This window comes from Colossoma macropomum, unplaced genomic scaffold (genome assembly GCF_904425465.1).
Source record: "Colossoma macropomum unplaced genomic scaffold, Colossoma_macropomum, whole genome shotgun sequence".
Taxonomy (NCBI): domain Eukaryota; kingdom Metazoa; phylum Chordata; class Actinopteri; order Characiformes; family Serrasalmidae; genus Colossoma; species Colossoma macropomum.
In genome coordinates this window covers 35921124-35942031 of record NW_023494787.1, presented here as the reverse complement: position 1 = coordinate 35942031, position 20908 = coordinate 35921124, and the positions used below count along the sequence as shown (strand labels likewise).

The window sequence follows — 20908 nt, the reverse complement described above, 5'->3', positions numbered from 1 at the left end:
AACATTACTGAAGAGTATACTGACTGGCATGCACAAACCAGGGGAGCAAAGCAAAAACCCTTTATTTAAAAAGCAACAATAAAAATAAAAAAAAATAAATAAATAAAAATGAACCAACGCACGCACACACACCTTCAGATCTAGGCTGGTACTGCAAGCTAGCAAGCTAACACACAATAACTACAGTAAAGAAACACAAAGGTACAATTTCAGAGAAAATTTTATCCTGAACACAGACAAACTGCTAAAGTCCAAGAACAGAGGTGCAAAAATTTCAGCTGCACCAGTTCAATGCCTTCTTAACTGCCTAATATATTACCCCCACACGCTGCCTACTTTTGGTTCCACACATTCTGTCTGGCATACTGACAAACCAATAACAATTAACTCACCTCTCGTCACCTGACAAATCGTATCTGGGGCCCTTATCAATCTGGCTTTAAAAAGAAACAACAGGGACAGTTACAAGCAGCACAACAGCGATGAGAAGTAGGGACTGCATGTGGAATGGCACATAACCTGGTGCTTTTAAATTTCAATTTTAAATATAGGTACATCAACTGTCCTTAGCGGCACACCTACATCCTACTGCAGGTAAACGGCCTGTTTCGAACGGGCCCAAAAAGTTTCAATCATAGACAAAAGTGCCTCAACTTGTACCACAGGTGGAATTCCAAACCAAAATGCACATGCAAAGTCCAAAAACACACTCTTAAGAAGCCAATTTCCAGATCTCCAAGTAGCCTAACAGCAGAAGATGGGAGGAAGCAAACAGACGCAAACAATATAGTCTTAGTTTTTAGAAATAATTATTTAAAACCTTTCATGAAAACAAAGAAAATAGCTATACTAAGGTGCTCCTCAATATCAGAGACAGTTGGATGCATCCTGTTAAAAAAAATAAAGAATAACAAAAGATCCACACACACAGCTATCAAACTGACACACAATACTAAGACTCTTGACTTTTAAACACTTCAGAAAGGCAAGGAGGCACAACCATTTACTTACCTGTTTCAACTGGTGTTAAATACACAACATGTCCAAAAGTTTCCAGACAACCCTTCTAATGATTAAATTCAGCTAATTTAAGGTGGACCCATTTAGGAATGGACGATATGGAAAAAATATCACAATACTTTCAGACATTTTCATGATACATGATATGAATCACAACATTGTGTTCCTGAGATAAGTTGAAAGACAAAATGGAACTAGAAGAGACGGAAGGAGAAGCTTTGTTTTACAAACTGCACTAAATCCAACTAAACAAAAAATGTTTGTTATGAAACAAGTAGTTTGTCAGTGTCAAAGTACTGACATCATCCATATATATGCTCAGAAAAAGGATGCAGGAAGTGGGAGTGCTGAGGGTGCTACTCAGGATTGCAACTGATAAGAACAACAACAACAAAAAAGCTCTGCATTTTTTAGTAACATGAGTCAACTAAAGACCCATGTGTGCTTGTTTCAGAGTTTGTATTTTTATATTTTCAAAATGTGCAGCAGACGTGCACTGTTTGAGTGTATGTTCATTACAGCCAGCCAACAACTGGCTGCTTTTAAGGGGGGGGGGGATGTCACTCAAACACACGCAGGTTGAGGTGCAAAGAAAAAAACGTCTATGCAGAGTTACAGGCTAGCAGTGAAGCCCAAAGCAGCCTAACAATTATTAAAAAGAATCATCTAACATAACAGACCTTATCAACGTTTAATCTCCCTTTCAGTGTAAGTTTCAGTGTTAAATCTCATTACAGAAAAGCAGGGCCAGAAGAATGCAATGTCGTGGTGCAGCAGCCTATGAACTCCTTTTTCAGGAGTGAGGAGCTCCATCCATTACGTGTGAGATGAGTTACCCTGCATTCACACCAGCAGTGATGCAACAAAGCGGCCGGAGGTCATTCATTTTCAATGAGAGCTGGCGATTTCCGGCAACAGGAGGTGGTGCGAACGTTGGCGACACAAAATGGGCGGAGGCAGCAACGTGACAAAGTTCAGCAGAGTTTAACTTTATGCAAATAAGGAGCGAAGCAATGAGGCAATTACCAACAGGAATTGAGAAGCGTAGTTCGCACTTTATCTCCTCCACCGCAAAACGGTACACTCAATTTTTGGTTCCTAGATAACTGTTCCTACTAGAGATGGAATAATGGCGGCGGTGCGTTCGTCACAAATAGACAATAATCGCAAAAACCAAATACCGTTTTCCTCACATACAGACTGCACAGACAAGGGGATTAAATAAAATACCCGGTATTTCAAAAGAAATGTTGGATAAACTTTTGGACATAGTGTGGAAATTCTAATGACAAGTAAACATGTGCAGTGGAGTTTAAGACTACAAAGACCCAGAGGATGCAGCAGACTCACATCACACACCCTTAACCTCAGCAAACAATGAACACTGTCAAAATGTCTGACAAGACTAAGAACACAAAGGAAACAGGACCACAAACCCAAAGAACTGTCGAAGGAGTTAAGTCACTGAATAAATTTCAAATAGTTGTCAACATAAGATGTACTTCAGTCAACCACAAGGTAAATATTTATAGTGTATGTTCTATGCACATGCACACACACACACACACTTTTCTTTATCAGTTGGTTATGAAGTCAATGCCCCTTTGTAAAGCATTATCATCACTAAAAGTTGCAGAAATCTGATGCAATTTATGCAGAAAATCAAAAAGTGGAAAAATAGCTAGTGAAGGCATGATTTGCAAAACATCAGACTAAAAGGTATGGGATCCTGGACGTTTACCATACAGAAAGATAGAACATTCCTAAAACAGCACTCCTACTCACATTCTTCATTAAAACAGGCCCTATACAGGGATAAATATTGCACTGTTGTACTGTGATAAAAAGGGAAAAGAGTTTTTGGAAGCCACATGGCAGGGGCGCGTTGGGGGGACTCCAAGCACTACAAGTGTAAACTTACCCCATGCCCTGTGCTGAAAACCTTCCACCTCTCCTACCAGCACCTCCTGCAGAATACAGAGACACTAGTTTATTCGATTTAGATTTATAGGGACAATGCACATTAATCAACAATTCTATAAATTCCAGGTTAAGCAATCTGGCTCGTTTTTTTAAACTCCATAGAAGTCCATAGCTGCATGACTTCAAACGACAGTAGATAAAATCTGCAAAATATTTAAATTTGTCAAAATATTCTCCTGACATAAAAGCTTTTCAATGTGGTTGCACAGTCAAGGGTACTCATCTTCAATGTAGAGAAATAAACATGGCTTAAAGATAAGAAACACATGCAAAACAAAATTAGGGGTTAAATAAACACAGCTAAATTGACTTAACCCATGCAGACCAGAAAAGGTTTAAAATGTTTTCAAAATATTTAGTTAAAAACCCTTCCTTCAGTCAAAAGGAAACATTAAGACAAACCTCTCCCTCTGCCTCTTCCCCGTCGGCCGCGCTCCGTCCCTCTGCCTGCCACTCCACCAGTTTTTGCCCCATCCAGACCATTCTCCTGCCCACGAACTGTAAAGAGGCCAAGAAAAAAAAAAACAAAAAACAAACAAACAAAAAAAAAGGATAAGTAGTGCATGATGAGAATACATAAATAAAGGAGGAGAGCAGACACGAAAAAGAGCTTAATGAGCACAAATACTGCGTAACAAATCCAGCAGTCACACAGTCTCTATGTTAAAACAAGGATGGGTAATCCAGAAAGAGCTTAAGACATTACTGTTAACTTTGGCAAAATTAACCTGCAGCCAACATTGTGCTTCTTGTGGGACTGGATTACATCAGTCAACTACAAAGAGTAAGTAATGCTGTTTTTTTTCTCTACCATTACAACTGGCCAACTGACCTGCAAGCTCACATAACCTGGCTTGGAATACAGACATTCGGATCCGACTGGCAGGCTAATGTTTGCTTCCTAGCGTTCAGTTTTAATATGGTATGTGGACACCTCCCACCTCTGGCAAAAAACACTGAGGAAACAGTACTAATACCCAGAGTCAGAGTCAAATACATTACTTTTACTAAAACACGGCAAACGCTGCTATCCCTGGGCGTAGAACCAACAAGGTCACACTCTGTCAATAGTGACAACAGGGGTGGCCAGGGGTGGTCAGCTACAACCTGCAACCCAGATATTTATCAATTAGCTAACATTAAAAGAGACCAATGACCCTTTCAAAGAGACCTGATCTTCTAAGCCTTGAATTTTCCAGCCCGCTAACTACACAAACACAACAATCATGACATTTTGCACTATACTTCTAAAGATATTGAGTTAAAAAGCTGCTGATGCTGTAATTCGAACAGTATTTGTACTGAAAAGGATTTGCATGGGTTCCAAATGCTGTGTGTCAGAAGAGTTTAAAAAGTATTTAAAGCCTGGACTTTTGAAGCAAAAACATGGACACAGAAACAGTAAGCCTGAGCTCAGGTAGGCTGCCTGTAACTGAGCTAAAACTGCTTTAGCCACTGAAAAGAGAGCTTGCTCGAAAACACTACAAAATGTTTGTCTCAGCTCAATAGAGCTAGCTTCTATCACTTCCAATGTAAACTTTGGTTAAAAATGATATGGTTTTAGGGTCGCTTCAGAATCAACACTGAAAATGTAAACACTTCTGCCATATTAAACCACTACTGTGACTAGTTTTGAATTCCCAGCTGGTAAGACCGCCTTTTCTGTTGTGAGGTTGTAGGAGGTGCATTAGTGGATGGTTGTGGATCCACAGTTTCTGTTGCATTCGAGTTTGAAGGGGGTTGAGCTGGAGGATGGAAGTGACTGCTAAATGTCATGCCTCTGTGGTGAATCTTGGGAAAGGAGTGTATGAAACATGCCCAAAGATATCACTGGTGTGTTTCCCCCCTCCCAGTTTTCTCTAAAGTGGCTTTGAGGGCAAAACCAGCATTTTGTTTTTCCCCAAACCCCCCTCTTGAGGCAGCATCTTCTGACACAAACAAGCCATTTAACTAAATGTAACTGCTCCCCTTTTAATGATTTTTTTTATATGTAGCTACAGAATTCTTAAAATGAACAATGAAAAATTATGATGATTTTAGGAGGCTTTTGCACAAGTTTAACAAATCCCAGTTAATAGGACAGAAGCTGTGCTACGATAAGGTGTTCTTAGCGCCTAGCTAGTAAGGTTGTACAATCACACGTGATGCCAATTTTTGCATGTGAAACTTGTATCAGGAACAGAAGTAGTATTCTTTGTGAAATTTCTATATGTTCTATAAGTTTCTGTCTGAATTTGAATCTTGTTTCTCAATTTTACTAAACCAGCCTTTTAGCCACCTGCTGGCCCCGTCTGCCATATAGTTCCATTACAGAGAATATACAGTGTAAACCAGTTACACAGAGCCCGCAGCAGCAACCAGTGTTCAACTGGGAGTTCTTCATTGGGCTGCATTTTTTTGACACTGATTTAAGCAATAACAGGTTTGTTATTGCTTAAATCAGTGACTCTCTGATTTAAGCAATAACAAACTCTGTGAATTGGTGGAATGATATTTTGGGGAGCATCCACTAAACTCTAGACAGAACAAAAGAACTCCGTGGAAAGCATAATGTAAGCTCAGAAAAAAAATGCTTTACCACAGAAACAAGTTTACTAACTGCATGAAATGTAGTATTTACACCCTTCAGCAGATTTTGTAAACAATACTTCTAAAAATCTAACAATGCCATTACACCTAATAAATGAACACTGCTATGGAGTTCATCTCTGAGGACCAAGGAATGTGAATTTTAAAGTAAACTTTATAAAAAAAATCAAATCTACAGCATATATTTCAACTAAAATCTTTTGGAAGAGTTAAACAAGAACTGAGTAGTCTTTTCAGTAGAAAGCTTCCATCGCTGATCATGAGGCTTCAGTGGTAGAGAAAACTGAGCAAAACGGGTGAATGTGGGCATACTACAGTATAATGTTAAAAAACACACAACCTTGTGTTGTGTTTACAGTATGTTTGAGTTTCAGATGCAAACGAACTCACACCACAGAAACAGAACAAAGACAAAACATTTAAGCCAAGATATAGATGTAGATGCAAAACTTGTACTGAGAATAAAGTTAGAGAAGTTTTGACTATAAGAAATCTGATCACTCAAATCTTTATCAGCTAGTCTGAGATCACAGGATGACAACATTCATAAAGACTGTAATAGCCCATATGCATCAGGTATCATAAAGCATGACTGCTGATAAAAGATCATCTCTCCATGTCCATCTTTTAGATCACATTTTAGATGACCTATTTTCACAGTGATCGTAATGTAGATGAACTTCAGGAGGCGGGAGAGGCACAGTAAACACTTTCTTTAAATCACATCATTACACAGTTGTTAAAAAATTCTTAATGATAGTCAAAGGGAATTTAAATTCAATTTATATGAAAATGATGCTGCCTTTTGCCCCCAAAGTGCTACACTGGCAACTCTGGAATCCTGACACTCTTGAAGGAATAAGAGGGGTTGGGGGCTGACAAGCTAATTTCACAATTCTATACCAAAGTGAACAACCTGGACAAGAGCACAAGAACCTATGGCTTTGTCAGGAACTTTACTCTTTGACACAGTGCAATGTAATGCTGGTGAGCAAGTTTCGTCTGATGTGCGAGTTCAGATACGATTTATCGCGTTTTTTTTTTAAACTAGAACTGAAACAGTTTTGTCTGAAGGCTGAAACCTGACATTGGTCTGAAAAAATCCTAAAAATGTTCATTCATCATGAAAGTTTGATACAAGGTAAAGGCTCACTGGCCATTTGAAATTCTGTTTACCTGCTCCCGCAAGATTTCATCCCGACCCCGTCTGCTCCTGCAGAAAATTGGAATCATTTGTCCCGCTCCCACCCGCAACCGAAACAATTTGTCCCGCTCCGTCCCGCGCACATCCAACATCTAACACAGTCTAATCACAAATACATTATCCTTTGCTGAAATAACACGGCAGTCATGGTCACCAGGCTCACTGTGAGTAACTTCACCAAACGGCATTCATTTCCAGTAAACACAAATCAGAAATTAAACCACAGAGCGGTTATTTTAGGTGTTTTGCTGGGCAGCTGTGGTCGTGGACTGAAGGTTCTGGCAACTCTCCAACACTTGATTCACACATGCTCCCTCAGCGTGGCGTGAAAAGATGCGACAGCATGAGCACTACAGCTCGGATGTACAGGCCTTTCATATATACAACATTTGTGCTGCGAAACAGTGAGAAAATTAAAGACATTCCTTTTTCCAGAGAGCCAAATGGTCACATAAGTCACCCTGCGCAACAAAAGTTTCAAGTCTGGTAGACCAACCGGGAAATCTGTTTGCAGCACGAAATGTTTAATATTTCATCATGAATTACATAAAAATCGCCTTTGAGTTTTATACAGTCTTCTGTTTAATTTTCATTGATTTTCATGGCCTACTTAAGTGTATTTGTATATATACACACACACACACACAAACACCGACACATCTGTGTTGCTTATTGGAGCTTTATGTTGCTCTCTGACTCAGACTGAGAGAGAGCATCCGGTAGTAGCTCTGACTTTATTCTAGCACACTTCGTCCCCTCCAACACTACAGAGGGAGCTGTAGAGGGATTCAATGTGTGCTTGGAGGCACTGAAAGCGAAGCCCTTGAGGCAGAATTTCAAGCCTGATAGACCAACTGGGACATCTGTTTGCAGCACAGAATGTTTAATATTTCGTCATGAATTAGATAAAAATCGCTTTAAGTTTTATATGGTCTTCTGTTTAATTTTCATTGATTTTCATGGCTTACTTAAGTGTATTTAGCTGCATGATGCGTGCAGAAAGAAACAGTTACAGGTCTTTTCATTAAACACTGTTGCGCTTCAGTGTGGCATCTGTGACTCTACCGCTTCTCGCACACAGCCTGTTTGAAAGCGTGTACCACTTAAAACGGGTGCCGAAAAGCAAGACTTTCCACGTCGCTCATGCCACGTAAATGCAGTGTGTATGAATCAGGCCTGTGAGAACTTGCGTGCTGCTCACGTGATCAATTGCTCGAGAATGACTTTAATCATTTTAACTGTTTTACTGTTATATTGTTTACATATATGATTAAGTGATCGTTCTACTTTATTTAGGCTATTCATTAATTTGCGGGATTTCTCTTCAGGCATGCTTCCGCCCGGTCCAGCCTGAAGGGGTCTGATTTTCCACCCATTCCCGCAAACAACACTAAAAATTAGTCCCACGCCACAAGATGTTGTGGCGGGTCCTGCGGGAATCCACAGTAGTACAGACCTCTACCTCAGAAAACCACAGCCAGCCTCTAAACTGACAAGACTGGCAACTTGCCTCAACAGGACATGGCAAGCTGCATGACACAGCAATATAATCACTATATAGCAACTGACAAATTACTGAAGTTGTCTTAGAGCAGCTCATGCACAGTTACCACTCAGTGCTTTTCTGAATGTTGCTCAGTTATGGATAAAATAATACCCTGGCTGCTAATTTGCTGCACAACATCAAGACAGACATAACACACTTCTACACTCACACTCTCGTCCACGACTGGCTCCACGACCTCTTCTCGAGGCCCCTCCCCTGCGACGTGCTACATCCCTCTCTCCTCCTCTTTCTCGGTTCTCCTTGCCTTCTTCTCCTCCATCCGTCTGTCCACTTTCCTTCTGGCCCGATACCCCTTTCTTCTTTCCAACCATCTCCCATGAATCCTGAGGACCAAAAGGAAAAATTCCCATATCAGATCTAATGGACATCAATGTCTGCTTCTAGTCATAAACAGGTAGTGTGTGTGTGTGTGTATAATAGATATTTGTATATGTACACACAAACACACACACATATATATATACACGTTTTTAAATCACATCTGTGTTGCTTATTGGAGCTTTATGTTGCTCTCTGACTCAGACGGAGACTGAGAGAGAGCATCCGGTAGTAGCTCTGACCTTACTCTAGCACACTTCGTCCCCTCCAACACTACAGAGGGAGCTGTGGAGGGATTCAATGTGTGCTTGGAGGTACTGAAAGTGAAGCCGTTTGGGGAGGGAGGGGATGAAAAAGAAAGAAAACACTAGAGCTTAAGTGCCAAACTCCAGACCTACTGTTTGAGCAATTGCTGACTGTGGGTTTAAAGCACAACTCATCAGCAAAGTGCCAAGTCCTTAGTGAAGTGAACTGGGTGCCTCAGAGTAGACAAAACATCATGCTTCACAGTGCTGTGGTCTTTTAGCTTAGACTCTGGCTTAACATCTTCCAAAGGGTGCACTCGAGCTGGACAACACAAGACAGAAGGGAATGACAAACTGCCACAGATCAGTGGCTTTAACTCACAGTGTCGGGGCTTCCTTCCAGCAGGACGTTGATGGCTCTATTGACATCTCCATTGCAGTCATGCAGCGCAATCATGGACTCATCTTGGTCTTTTCCTGTGATGTCAATCAGCTGGGCACAGGGCAAAAAACAAGATAAACCAGGTCAAGAACATGGGGCTGGTTTTCCACAAAAAAATTCTGACAAGCCCTCAAATACAAAGCGCTTAAAATGGATAACAAGCAAAAATGGGAATTTAGACTAGGAACAGGAGTGAGCGGTGCAGGAGAGAAGAGGGGGAGGAAAGAAAACACTGTCTTTTTAACCACTGCCGTAAAAATGAAAACTTTCTGGTCAGCTCTCAGCAGTGATCAGTGGAGTGATGAACCTGAGCAAATACGCTGATAAACACTGTTAGCAGCACTGCTAACACTGTGCACTAAAGCTAAAAGCCAGACGATGAAGTACATAGGACAATACAGTCTCCCTACAGCCTATTTCACAAAGAATTTTCTTATTAAAAAAAAAATAAATAAATTGGTGGAAATCTGCCAAGGCAGAATGTTTCACACAGCAGGTAAAAGTGGCCCAAATCTGATTTTTTGTTTGGTTGTCACAATATCTTTTAAATTTGATCTATAATGCATCATTAGTCTGAACAGATCACGCTCCTAAACTGACCTGCATGCGCAAAAGAACAATGCTTCACATGGCTCATCCAGAGGTAAACAATCATGACTGCCAATGAACGCTAGTCGCTCCCAGAGCTTTCAGTTTTATCTTCGCCAGCATCACAGGAGCGATCATGAAGCTCCCTTGACTGACAGCGGGGCTCATCACCCAGAATGTGTGTTGAGCTTGCAGTAAAAAAGGGCGCGGTCACTTTCTTGGTTCGGGTACTCTGATTCTTTGAACTTTGCTTTTTATCAGATTCAATGTCTTTTTTTAATGTGCACACTGATACACAGATAACACGTGTCCCATATGAAGAAATAGATCAGATTTGAGCCAATTTTACCTGCTATGTGAACAAAGCCTAACAATTCTCTGTGAGCAGAGACTCCTTCTCTGCCAGTTGAGCACTGTACACTCTGCTTGTCGCACAACATCAATTAGTACCGGTGAATTTGAATGAGTATGAGTAAATGAGCGTGATATCAGCCCAGTATCCAATACCATCGGTATCAGTATTGTTGCATCCCTAAAAAAATAAACTCATCAGCGTAAAGTCCTGGTGCAGTCTGAATTATTTTCCTTCAGCTCTGGACAGTTAGCTAGACAACACACTTTCACTGATTCTCAGAAATAAATCAACTGAGCATGCAAGCTATCACTCAGCGCAGTAGGAAACTTATTGGAATGCCACCAGAATTAAAGTAAAAACCAATACTGTTGCACAAAACTGTGAGCCTAAAAAAAGCTGTGCCAAATAATGTCCAAAGAGTCTGGTGTGCAGAACTGTCAGGCTTGGCAACAAGCTAACTTAGCTTTTGGCTTATAAACCAATGTTTGTTTCCACATGGAAGTATGTGGGTCCGTAAAAGTGTCAGTTATTGAAACAGCAATTCTAATATATGAATTATTAAACTTCATGATATTATCAAATGTTTGTTGCAGCCCTAGGTCACAGTGACCAGGATGCCTTGGCATGATCAATGAACTTGAAAGAAAAAGGTGTTGAAAAAAAGACAAAAATATTAAAAATGTTTAAGGTTTCTGGTGCATGTGTAGCTGTTATGCTTAACGGAAATCTAAAGAACAAGCTCATCTTACTCTTTTGTCCAGCTGCTGAGAGTATTAGAGCTTTATGTTGCTCTCTGACTCAGAGACTGAGAGAGAGCATCCGGTAGCAGCTCTGACTTTACTCTAGCACACTTCGTCCCCTCTGACACTACAGAGGGAGCTGTAGAGGGATTCAATGTGTGCTTGGAGGCACTAAAAGTGAAGCATTTTAGACAAAAGAAAAGAAGAAAAAAAAAAAAGACTCTAGAGCTCAAGACCTACTGTTTCAGCAATTCCTGACTGAGATTAAAGCATAACTCATCAGCGGTGCCAAGTCCTTAGAGAAGTGAACTAAGTGCCTCAGAGCAGACAACACATCCGGTAGTAGCTCTGACTCTACTCTAGCACACACGTCCCCTCCAACACTACAGAGGGAGCTGCGGAGGGGTTTCTGGTGTGCTATGTATATGTGCATGACAATGTTATCTGTGTGAAAGTGCATCAGTTCAGGTTTGAGTGCTGTGATCTAGAAAATGTTACAAGAATCAATGTTTTTGAATCAATTCTTCTTCGGGAAAAAGAAAAAACACACAACACACATGGATATGCTTCTCGGCAAAACAAAAGGCCTGGAGTGTTATTTACAGAAAATAATCACATTTATAAATCGCAATGGTAACACTGGTCAGAAAAATACCGATAATAATATTTTTTTCCCCACTTTGCTCAGCCCTATTACCCGGTACCCCTGGCCACTGAAAATGCAGAGCCTGTGGCCCAAGTGGCCACTCGCTTGGGAAGTTTTGTGCATTCTCTTTTCTTTTTAACAACTGTTTGTTCAGACACAGAACTAATTGCATCAAATCAGACTTTGTTAGAATTTCTTAACTGTAACCACTGCAATAACTAAAGTGATGGCATGGTGACCATGGTGACTCCCTGCTGAGCTTGTGCACCTGGCCACTGAAGTTTGCTAAAATCACTCTAGGAAATAAGGTTTTCAGTACAATAAGGTGTTCAATAAACTGGGATTACACCAACAGCCTATCACTATAGCAATGAAACAGTATCTAATGACATAACCTACATTTGATGATGTCTGGGGGACCAACATGGTCAACACAACGGCAAAGATCTTATTTATGAATGCACCAAAACAGAGATACTTGATTCTTAAGTACAGGCTGATACCATGTACCAATACCTATACTAACTCTACCTAACCCAACATACCTGAGATATGAGTATCATTTCTCAGATCTGAGCACATTGAGTACTCAAGATTGCGAATGCTGCCTGAAATGTTGAAGTATTTCTCACCTGCTTGACCTTCTCCTCAAAGTCAGCATCGTTGTGGTCGGAGATCATCTGCGCGAGTCGGATCTGCTCAGCGGTGGCCTGCACAAGGGGGGAAAAGAGCAAGCTAAATTAGCACACAAGTACTGCCCAATTAAGCTTGAAATATTTGTCTGAACTGGACAATCCATGTTGAGTTCAGATATTGCTTCTCAAATAAGAGTCAGGATCAAATTTCACATTCAGGCTTCTCACAGGCTGTCTGCCACCTTAAATGGATGATAACCAACCTGCTTTCTTCTACCTCCATACTTAACGGTCATACTGGAGTCACGCATGTTTTTGCAACCAAAGACAACTGAAGACCACAATACTGACAAGAAAACACCACAATGATTTTTCATAATTTCGCTATGCAAAGTGGAATTTAAACTTAATTTTGGAAAGCTGATAATTGTGCTTGTTTTTATTTTATCAATGATGGCTGTCACTGTCAACAGGCAACTTGGCTCCTGAGTTTTATTCAGTTTCTGATTGGTGGTGGTCAGAACACTGTGTTTGGAATACAAAATGTCAAGCTACAGCCAGGATTGGATGGAATTCTGCAAGGCTCCTGTCACATTTGGATTGAAAACCTGGTGCTATAAGGTTGAGAATAGAGAGTTGCTTGCACGCACAGCAGTAACGTTTGCAGCACAAACACTTTAGATAAATAGAACTTTACTGATCCAGAGGGAAACTGCAACATTAAAGCAGCAGAAACATACAACTGAACATCATAAACACATTAAGACCATATATAACACCAACTATGAAAAACATGTTCATAGCAGGCATGATCAAGGAAGACCACTCACTGAAAAATTACACAGGGCAGGAAAAGTGCCAAACTATGCAGAAATCCGGTCCTCTAGCACTAGTTCCCCAGCCCTGTTTACAGTTTTAGACTAAGTGGTCAGTGTAAAAGAAGACCACAGGATATGGCTGTATTTAATCTTCTTCTTCTGATTAGCCCACCACCAAAAATGTAGGTTACGGTAGTCCTGGTTACCAGTGAGGATAAAGGAACTTAGCCAAGAGCTCCATTTTTGCATTTAGCTTATTTGTTAAAGCAGAGAAATGAGTAAACTGTGCTTTTGATTTAACAGTTTACGGGCACTAAAGCCTTACTCGAACCAGATTCATTTTACCTGGGGAGGTACTGTAATTTCAGTGATTACTGATGAGAGCCTTGATTTTAACCCAGTTATATCTACAAAGAAAGCAGTTTTCACAAGTCTACTAAGTAATAATTGTGGATTGAACTACTTTCTACAATTCGTCAAAATCAAAACTGTTCCAATCCTCTTCTTGGTAACGTAATAACAGCGCCACCTCTTTTCTGCCAAGCGGTAGACAAGGCTAACCGCTAAAATGGAGCTCTTGGCAAGCCTCCTTCATCCCCACCAGGACTATTGACAGGAATTTTTTGGTGATGGGCTAGTCAGAAGAATAAAAAGAAATTTCTGTAGGTACCTCTCACAGGGCAATTTCTGTCCTGTTGGGTAACATCTGTTAAGTTACATGAGCTCACATTACCTGCCTAATGCTACTTTATCCAGTACTAACTGGAAGTTAGTTTTTGCTGTTTATTTGGATCCATTTGATTTAAACCTTTAAAAACTGTTGCACACTGAAAGTGACATGAACACACACACACACACACAAAAAACAAAAAAAAACAACAAACACAAAAATGCACAATATTCTAAACACATTTTTGGAGAACTTAGTCATTATTCACACCATGACAAAAATGAATGGGCAGAATGTCTTGAAGTGACATATCTTTTGCTCCTCATAAAACAGGCAAACTATGACACGGGATCAGCTACTTTCTATTTCGGAAAAGTAAAAGGAGCACAGAATTTCACCACCTCATTCAACACTGGAGTAAACGACCAGGATATGACGTTCCAATCCATGTGATCTGAGGTAACTTAGAGAAACTGGACACTTTTACCCGTATGAACCAGCCAGTTGAATTCACTACAAGTTACACTACAGGTCCTCCTCTAGAAAAACTAATTGAACAGGGCTTAAGGTGGGAAACACACCATAATCTGAAAACAGCAAGGCAAATTACCATGGACAAGTAAAGTATATAGGACTAAGCAGCTAAATGACAAGTAGTTCAGTCAGGCATTTTCACTGAGGAATAAGGAAACTTGCGGTTCACTCAAACTAAGGTCAAAAATCTAGGTCAGAATTCAACACCCATTATTTGTTAACATATCTAGTTTCTTTTTACCTCAGGCTTTCTCTAAGAACCTACCGTGCAACAACCCTAACCAGCCCAAACTCATACCAACCCAAATTTAGATTACCTACTAACTTTCTAATTATATCTGCAAGTATAATTGGCTTTAATGTTATCATGGGTCTGCTCAAAAGGTAGACAAACAAATCAGAGACAGGCTGAATTATGCAGGTTCCACATAGCATAGTTCAACAGTTATCCAATGACCTACCTAATGTTTCCTGGGCTCAGCACTAACAAGACAATGGTTTTGGACCTGTATCTTCATAGAACATATTCATGCTAAGAGGCACTAAAATTGCTTTGAACAAAACAATCCTTAAGCAGAAGCAGATGAATGCATGACATGATTTCACAAGGGTAATATGACCACACATAGGCTTATATCAGGGTGAGAGAAATCACCTGATGTGATGCAAAGTGAAGAGAATCTTATTTCTGTCTGGCTCATTAAAGTCAAAGTCAAAATAAATGGTGCTGTGACTGACAGCAAGTTTGAAAGTACCGAAGTTAGAGGCTGTTAGAGGTGATTAGTGGAATTTCTACAAAACTCTGGCCTGCAGTAGGATGTCCTGTTCCTAGAATGCTTACCAAGCTGTTTAAGGAATAACTTAAAATGCTTCTTACAACATGCTTCGTACTTAGAAATGTGCTGAAATCTGCTGAACTTGGAGGGGATTGCTACATCTGAGGTACAGCTGTGTTACAATACATTCATAAGTTCATGAATTGAGCCCGTTTTACTGTTGTAAACCTCTTAAGTTCATCATTAATTGTTTTTTTGGACAAGGACAACATATCGTCTGTATATCATGGCTTGCAAATACTACTTTTGTAGTAATGGCAATTTTAAAACTAGTCGCCCAGAGTAAAAATCGTAAGTATTTACAACACTGGGGCAACGTCTCCCCCTGCTGTTCTGGGGGAGATTTAGAAGACTGCCATCATTGAACGGGGGCACTGTGGATTCTGACCTGCTCAAATTTAAGCTCAGTAGCTTACTTTGCCAGCCTGTGAGACATGCTATAATACATTTCCATAACTTTTGTTTAATGGATGGAGGAATAAACACTCAAATGCAAAATGTCACTGCTTGAGTAACACAGAATGTAGGAAATCTGAGTTGCAAGGCTCATGGCAGGTTAGCTTGTATGTCCTGTTTCAAACAGTTAATAGCTGTGTACGAAATAGCTACATAAACTTTACATTCTTGATTGCAAGGGGCAATACACATCTATACTGATCTGACAGCAGAGCTTTAAGAAATGCTCTAAAAATGTGCCCGAACACAATGGGACCTGACTGTTCACACTGGGTTCAGTTGCATTTGGGCATCATTTCCCCAAATGTGTCAAGCTCAGGTTGGGTACTCACACCACACCTCTCAAAGATTTCGCCCTAAATTTCAGCCTGCATAATTTTCTTACTTTATTCTTCCTCCCTACTTTCCTTACCTTAAAACAGTTTTTAAATCTTGCATGCTGCAGTAAATTCATGCATGGAGTCTACCATGCATTAAATTAGCTCAAAATCCACAAGGTCTAAGCTGGAAAGTTTATCCAAACAAAAAACTTTGGGATAATGTTTAAAAGCACTTTTTAAAGAATAATCTCATGAAAGAGGAATTTAAACTATTTGACAGTTGATAAAAAAACTTTATATTGATTTTTTATATTAATTTTTATATTAATTTATATAAATAATATTTTATATTATTTTTAACTTTACCTGTGATCTAATGACTACTATTATGGCCATTAAGCAGTAATTTTAGTAATGATGGGCCAGTTTGGAGGAATTTCGAACAGAATTTTGTTAGGCCTCACTTGGTTTCAGTTTCTGACTCAAAACTTGGTCGGAACTGAACAGAACATTCTTAGGTTGTATTTGGCTTTGGACCAAAATGTCAGGACTAATTAAAGCTGACTATCAATAAAGACCATTGCATATTATGCACTGTGAGAAAATCCAGAAATGACAACTGACAAGATCTCTTTGAGCTGCATATGTGCCAAACAGAAGCAGTTCGGGCTGCTCATGCCACGTTGCTTCTGGTTTAAAACTGGCTTCAGGACCGAAGGACGTCAAAGCTTGTGTGCATCTTAAGCTGCCAAGAAACTTCAGATATTTGATTTTAAGCAGCAGCCATGAGGACACAGAAAATTCTATTGTTAGCCGCCATATCACCAACCAACATGTTTTTTGTTAGCAAGGGTTTTATTTTAAGCTGCTGGGGAAGAGGCGATAGGCAACATGAGGACTAGCCTGTCATGCCCTGTGATAAAATGTTTAAATAAAAAGTGTTTAGCACAATAATAACACCAGTTTGTGATTGTAATTTTACACATTTGTGCGGCAAACGGAATCATTCCCGGACACCTGGCTCAGATATCTTGTAGCAAAAACTGCTTCACATTACAATGTTTTAGGTCTGAACTGAGTTAATTTATTAATGTTGTCCAGTTATCAACCTTCTCATATGCACTGAAAAACATGATTATCTTTATTAAACAGTGGAATTTTCAAAAGGGAATATAAAAGCTTTTCCAATGACATGCACCAACACATCTACCAGTGAAAGTCAACCAAAGTCTGTCAAGTTTTGCAAGAGGCATGTCCCGCCTTTACCCAGCATTCCCTCACAGTACTGAAGGAGGGAAACATTTTAGTGACAATGCACAGGCATTTACAATAATCATCATGGTCAATGTCTTATGCACCTGTATTGTGATCATTTGTTTAACATAGTTTATTTTCTCTATGACTAATAATTTTAGCAAGTACAATACATGTACTACCTTAATAGTGAGGTATCACAACCAGAAATGCTGTGTTTTAGGAGCAGCCATATAATGGCAATAGACTGGCATTAGAATAGTAATATTAACATGAATTACCTCAGCCTTTAACTTCCTATTTTAGGTTTAATAAACCGCCCATCTACTACCGATTAAAGCACCATTCAGATGGGATCATTAATACACCGGGAGGCAGGGCAATGCAAATTTAAAACAAGATAGCCATAATGTTAATTAACAAATTGCATGGGACAAAAAATCTGAATATAAACTAGATAGATAGGAGTGACTACTGGATTAAGGCAATGCCGACACACCAAAAAAAGAAGCGCCATATGCGACACACTTCTGCTCACATGTAAAAAAAAAATCAAACATTTCACTTGAATGTTTATCCTCACCATCTATCTAGCTGTCTAATCTGAGCAGGTGTGTAATGTGTCATTAGCATGGGAATTTGCAGCCTGCAGTCAACACTGTGGCATGCAAACAAACTTTTTTCCCCATTCATTTTCCACATTTTGATGCTTGGAGTTCAAGACTAAGGTAGGAGAACATACCAGCTTGATTTGGTCCACAGTAAATACAATTAAATACTTCTTTGAATGTCTCTATACTTTAGAAAAACAATGAAAGCCCATTTTTCACAGGACAGCATGGAATACCAACGGGGCAATAATAAAATCTGGGGACATCCATAAAGGCTAATTTACAGTATATTAAAAATGACTTGCATATTGGATTCGGATAGGAGTAAAAAATACCGGTAATAACTGCATTACCCCACCTTCCCATGTAAAACTAATCCTGTCCGAATAGAACATGACATTGTTTTCGTGATACAGTGTGTGTATGCACTCACCTGAGGCCTCTGCTTGTGCTGTGACTGGCTCTGTGTCTGACCCTGTGTCTGCTCCCAGTTTCCCCGGTTTCGGCTGCCGCCCACCGATGTCATCATTTACAGTATATACAAATAACAGTATTTACAAAGGAATAATACCTACAAAACACAGAATTCACACATTAATGGAGTTACAGGCCATACCAAACACATACATCATAAATATGACAAGGCTTCAATAAACTACAATAACTGAGGAAATTGTACTAAATTAGTAATTTAGTAAGCAAAAACAGACAGAAGCAAATATTCACATTAATGTCCTAAGTTAACGGGAAACGCAGATTTTTCAAAATATTTCTATAATAAAACCATTAAAATCCAAGTCATTCAGAGTGGTTTGATGTAAAATGCACCACTCCAGGCAACTTTAACAAGTCAGAATGGTTCAGAGTGGTGGTGACAGGAACCAGGTTTTATGGCCTTAAAAACCTCTTCATAAAAATACTACATGAAATGGTTATGAACACGTTGCCTGATGCCCGAAACATCGCTTTCCGTTGTTTTTAAATATATTAATGGACGAGAGGTCCCAAATAAAACTTAGACTTAACCCTATTGCAATGTTAACATTACATTTCATTCCTTAAACTACATATATTACATAACTCAGAGGACACGTGCAGGCTGACTGGTTGTTCTGGATTGTAAATAATAGTTATGTTTCCGCTGTACACATCGTGACCAACACCACTGTAAAGACATCTGAGTTGATAGGTATCTATAAATGAAGCATTTCGCATCAAATCAGCCTAAAAAGACTCCGTTTACACCACAACGACTAAATTACGCAAATATGTATTTTTATCAGAGGAATTCCTCTTTAAAGGCTGCAGATCGAGACAGTGTGCCACAACAAACCACGAGGAAATGGGGGGTGGCAGCAAGTAACAAGAACTGCGCACTTTTTTTAGGCTGCGCGTCCCCAAAAACTGAAGTAATCAGCTTAAGGCTGCGAGCCGTCGCACCTCGGCGCGGTTAAAACGCGTTCACGGGGGGTCGAAAGATGGACGCCGTCGTTAACCTTCCCTCAGTTGCAGCACAACACAGGGCGAGTGTAGCAAACTAAGCAGCAGGTACGTAACCTAACTAGGAAAAGTAGGCGACGGTACGAAACGTGAACGGAGTCACACAGCTCTAACCAAACCAGCTCGAAGGAGCACACCAACTGTGAACAATCGATAAAAGTGCATAGCGTGCGAAGAAACGCATTTTAACTGATTACACAAGCACGAGCTACTTTACTGATACTGAAAGCTGCTCACAAACAGGAAGGCTAGCAAACTGATCTAGCAATCCGGATTAAAAACCCAACAGTGCCCAGCTAAATTAATCATTGGGCTCTCATCATTTCCTATTATTATGCAATCCGACTGGATAGTTTCTACATAAAGAAGAGCTGGCTGGCCATCGCTGCTTTATTTGGTCAGCCACAAAACTATGAATTTGTGCCCGTGTACCTAGCGTAGTTAGCTGGCTAGCTGGTAAAGCATGAGCCAACGGGAGCTTAAGTAACCTTAACGTTAGTTAGCTAGCTGAGGCTAACGTTGGCTACATTAGCTGGTTAGCACCAGATTCACTAACGTTACCTTTGAGGCTCATTAACCGGCGTACCAGATTACGACTAAAGCAAGTGTTTTTCGTTATTCACAAACAGGAAAATCTAAAGGCGCCAATAAAAGCAATATTTTGTACTATTAACTCAAAACAGTGTGAACCACGTTGTTATTCGGCCATCTAGCTCTAGCGTATTCACTCACCCTGTTAGCGTTAGCTACCTGCCCGACTCCAATAAAAGTTGTCTGGTTAGCTAAATTAAGCAACTTCACCAAACGGTCGTTTTTATTACAGAGCCGTTAGTTTAACCTATTAGAAGTCTACCGAACTCAGCTGCCACTCTTTTCAAGGCTTTCACGATATTATCTTAATTTTGAACATACAACAGGAAGGGAAACAGGTAGGCTACAGCAGCAGACTTGCTGACTGGCTCCGTTAAGCGCTGGAGTAGCTTCACCGCTCGCCGCCTCCACCTCATGGCCGACCGGCTAAACTATGGTGCTGACCAACACACAACCAACCTGATTGGTACTGTGGGCAAATACACGCACCGCAGTAGTCAGATGCTCAATATAACATGTACTTTTTAACCACGAACAACGGCTAAGTGTTCTCGATCCGCTTGTTCCGATTATCAGCATCGCCTTTGCCAGCTTAGCCGCTTCCACAGGAGACACGCTGTTCCCGGAGCCGCGACGGACTCGACGCCGAGGCCCTGTAGGCCTCAGACAACGACAAGAAATAAACAAGCGATGCACTGACCAGAAACCCGTGTGGATGCCTCGAACTTTGCCGACTAATTTGGGACTCGAAATCGACCTCCCAAACGAGCCAGAACTGAAACACGAACTCCCGAGTCCTAGAGCGCTCCGCCTAAGCTGAGGTGCGAGGCCGAACCGACTCGCGCAGACAATAAAGCCAGGCTCGGAGTTTGTCGTTACCTGTTCGTGTTCCACACTGCCGCCCAAAGCGCGCTCAGGCACTGCAGCTTCAGCACACCGCCACCATGTGACCGGTACGTCCAGCTTTAGCTTAGTTCACACAATTT

General features: G+C 40.4%; 1 protein-coding gene across 5 annotated transcripts in view; it reads right to left on the bottom strand.

The window, feature by feature from the left end:
* The window catches only part of ubap2l (ubiquitin associated protein 2-like), a 38041-nt gene extending 17175 nt beyond the window's left edge, over positions 1–20866 (bottom strand). For 2 of the 5 annotated variants that reach the window (XM_036567153.1, XM_036567157.1), the window contains exons 1-8: positions 20623–20795; positions 18265–18402; positions 12330–12407; positions 9309–9419; positions 8512–8686; positions 3406–3501; positions 2942–2987; positions 393–437 (exon numbers count right to left, since the gene is read on the bottom strand). In XM_036567153.1, the coding sequence (XP_036423046.1) occupies positions 393–437; positions 2942–2987; positions 3406–3501; positions 8512–8686; positions 9309–9419; positions 12330–12407; positions 18265–18360 (647 nt within the window). In that variant the 5' untranslated portion in view covers positions 18361–18402; positions 20623–20795. The other 3 variants (XM_036567155.1, XM_036567158.1, XM_036567154.1) reach the window with 2 other exon arrangements.
* Between the last annotated feature and the right edge of the window lie 42 nt (positions 20867–20908).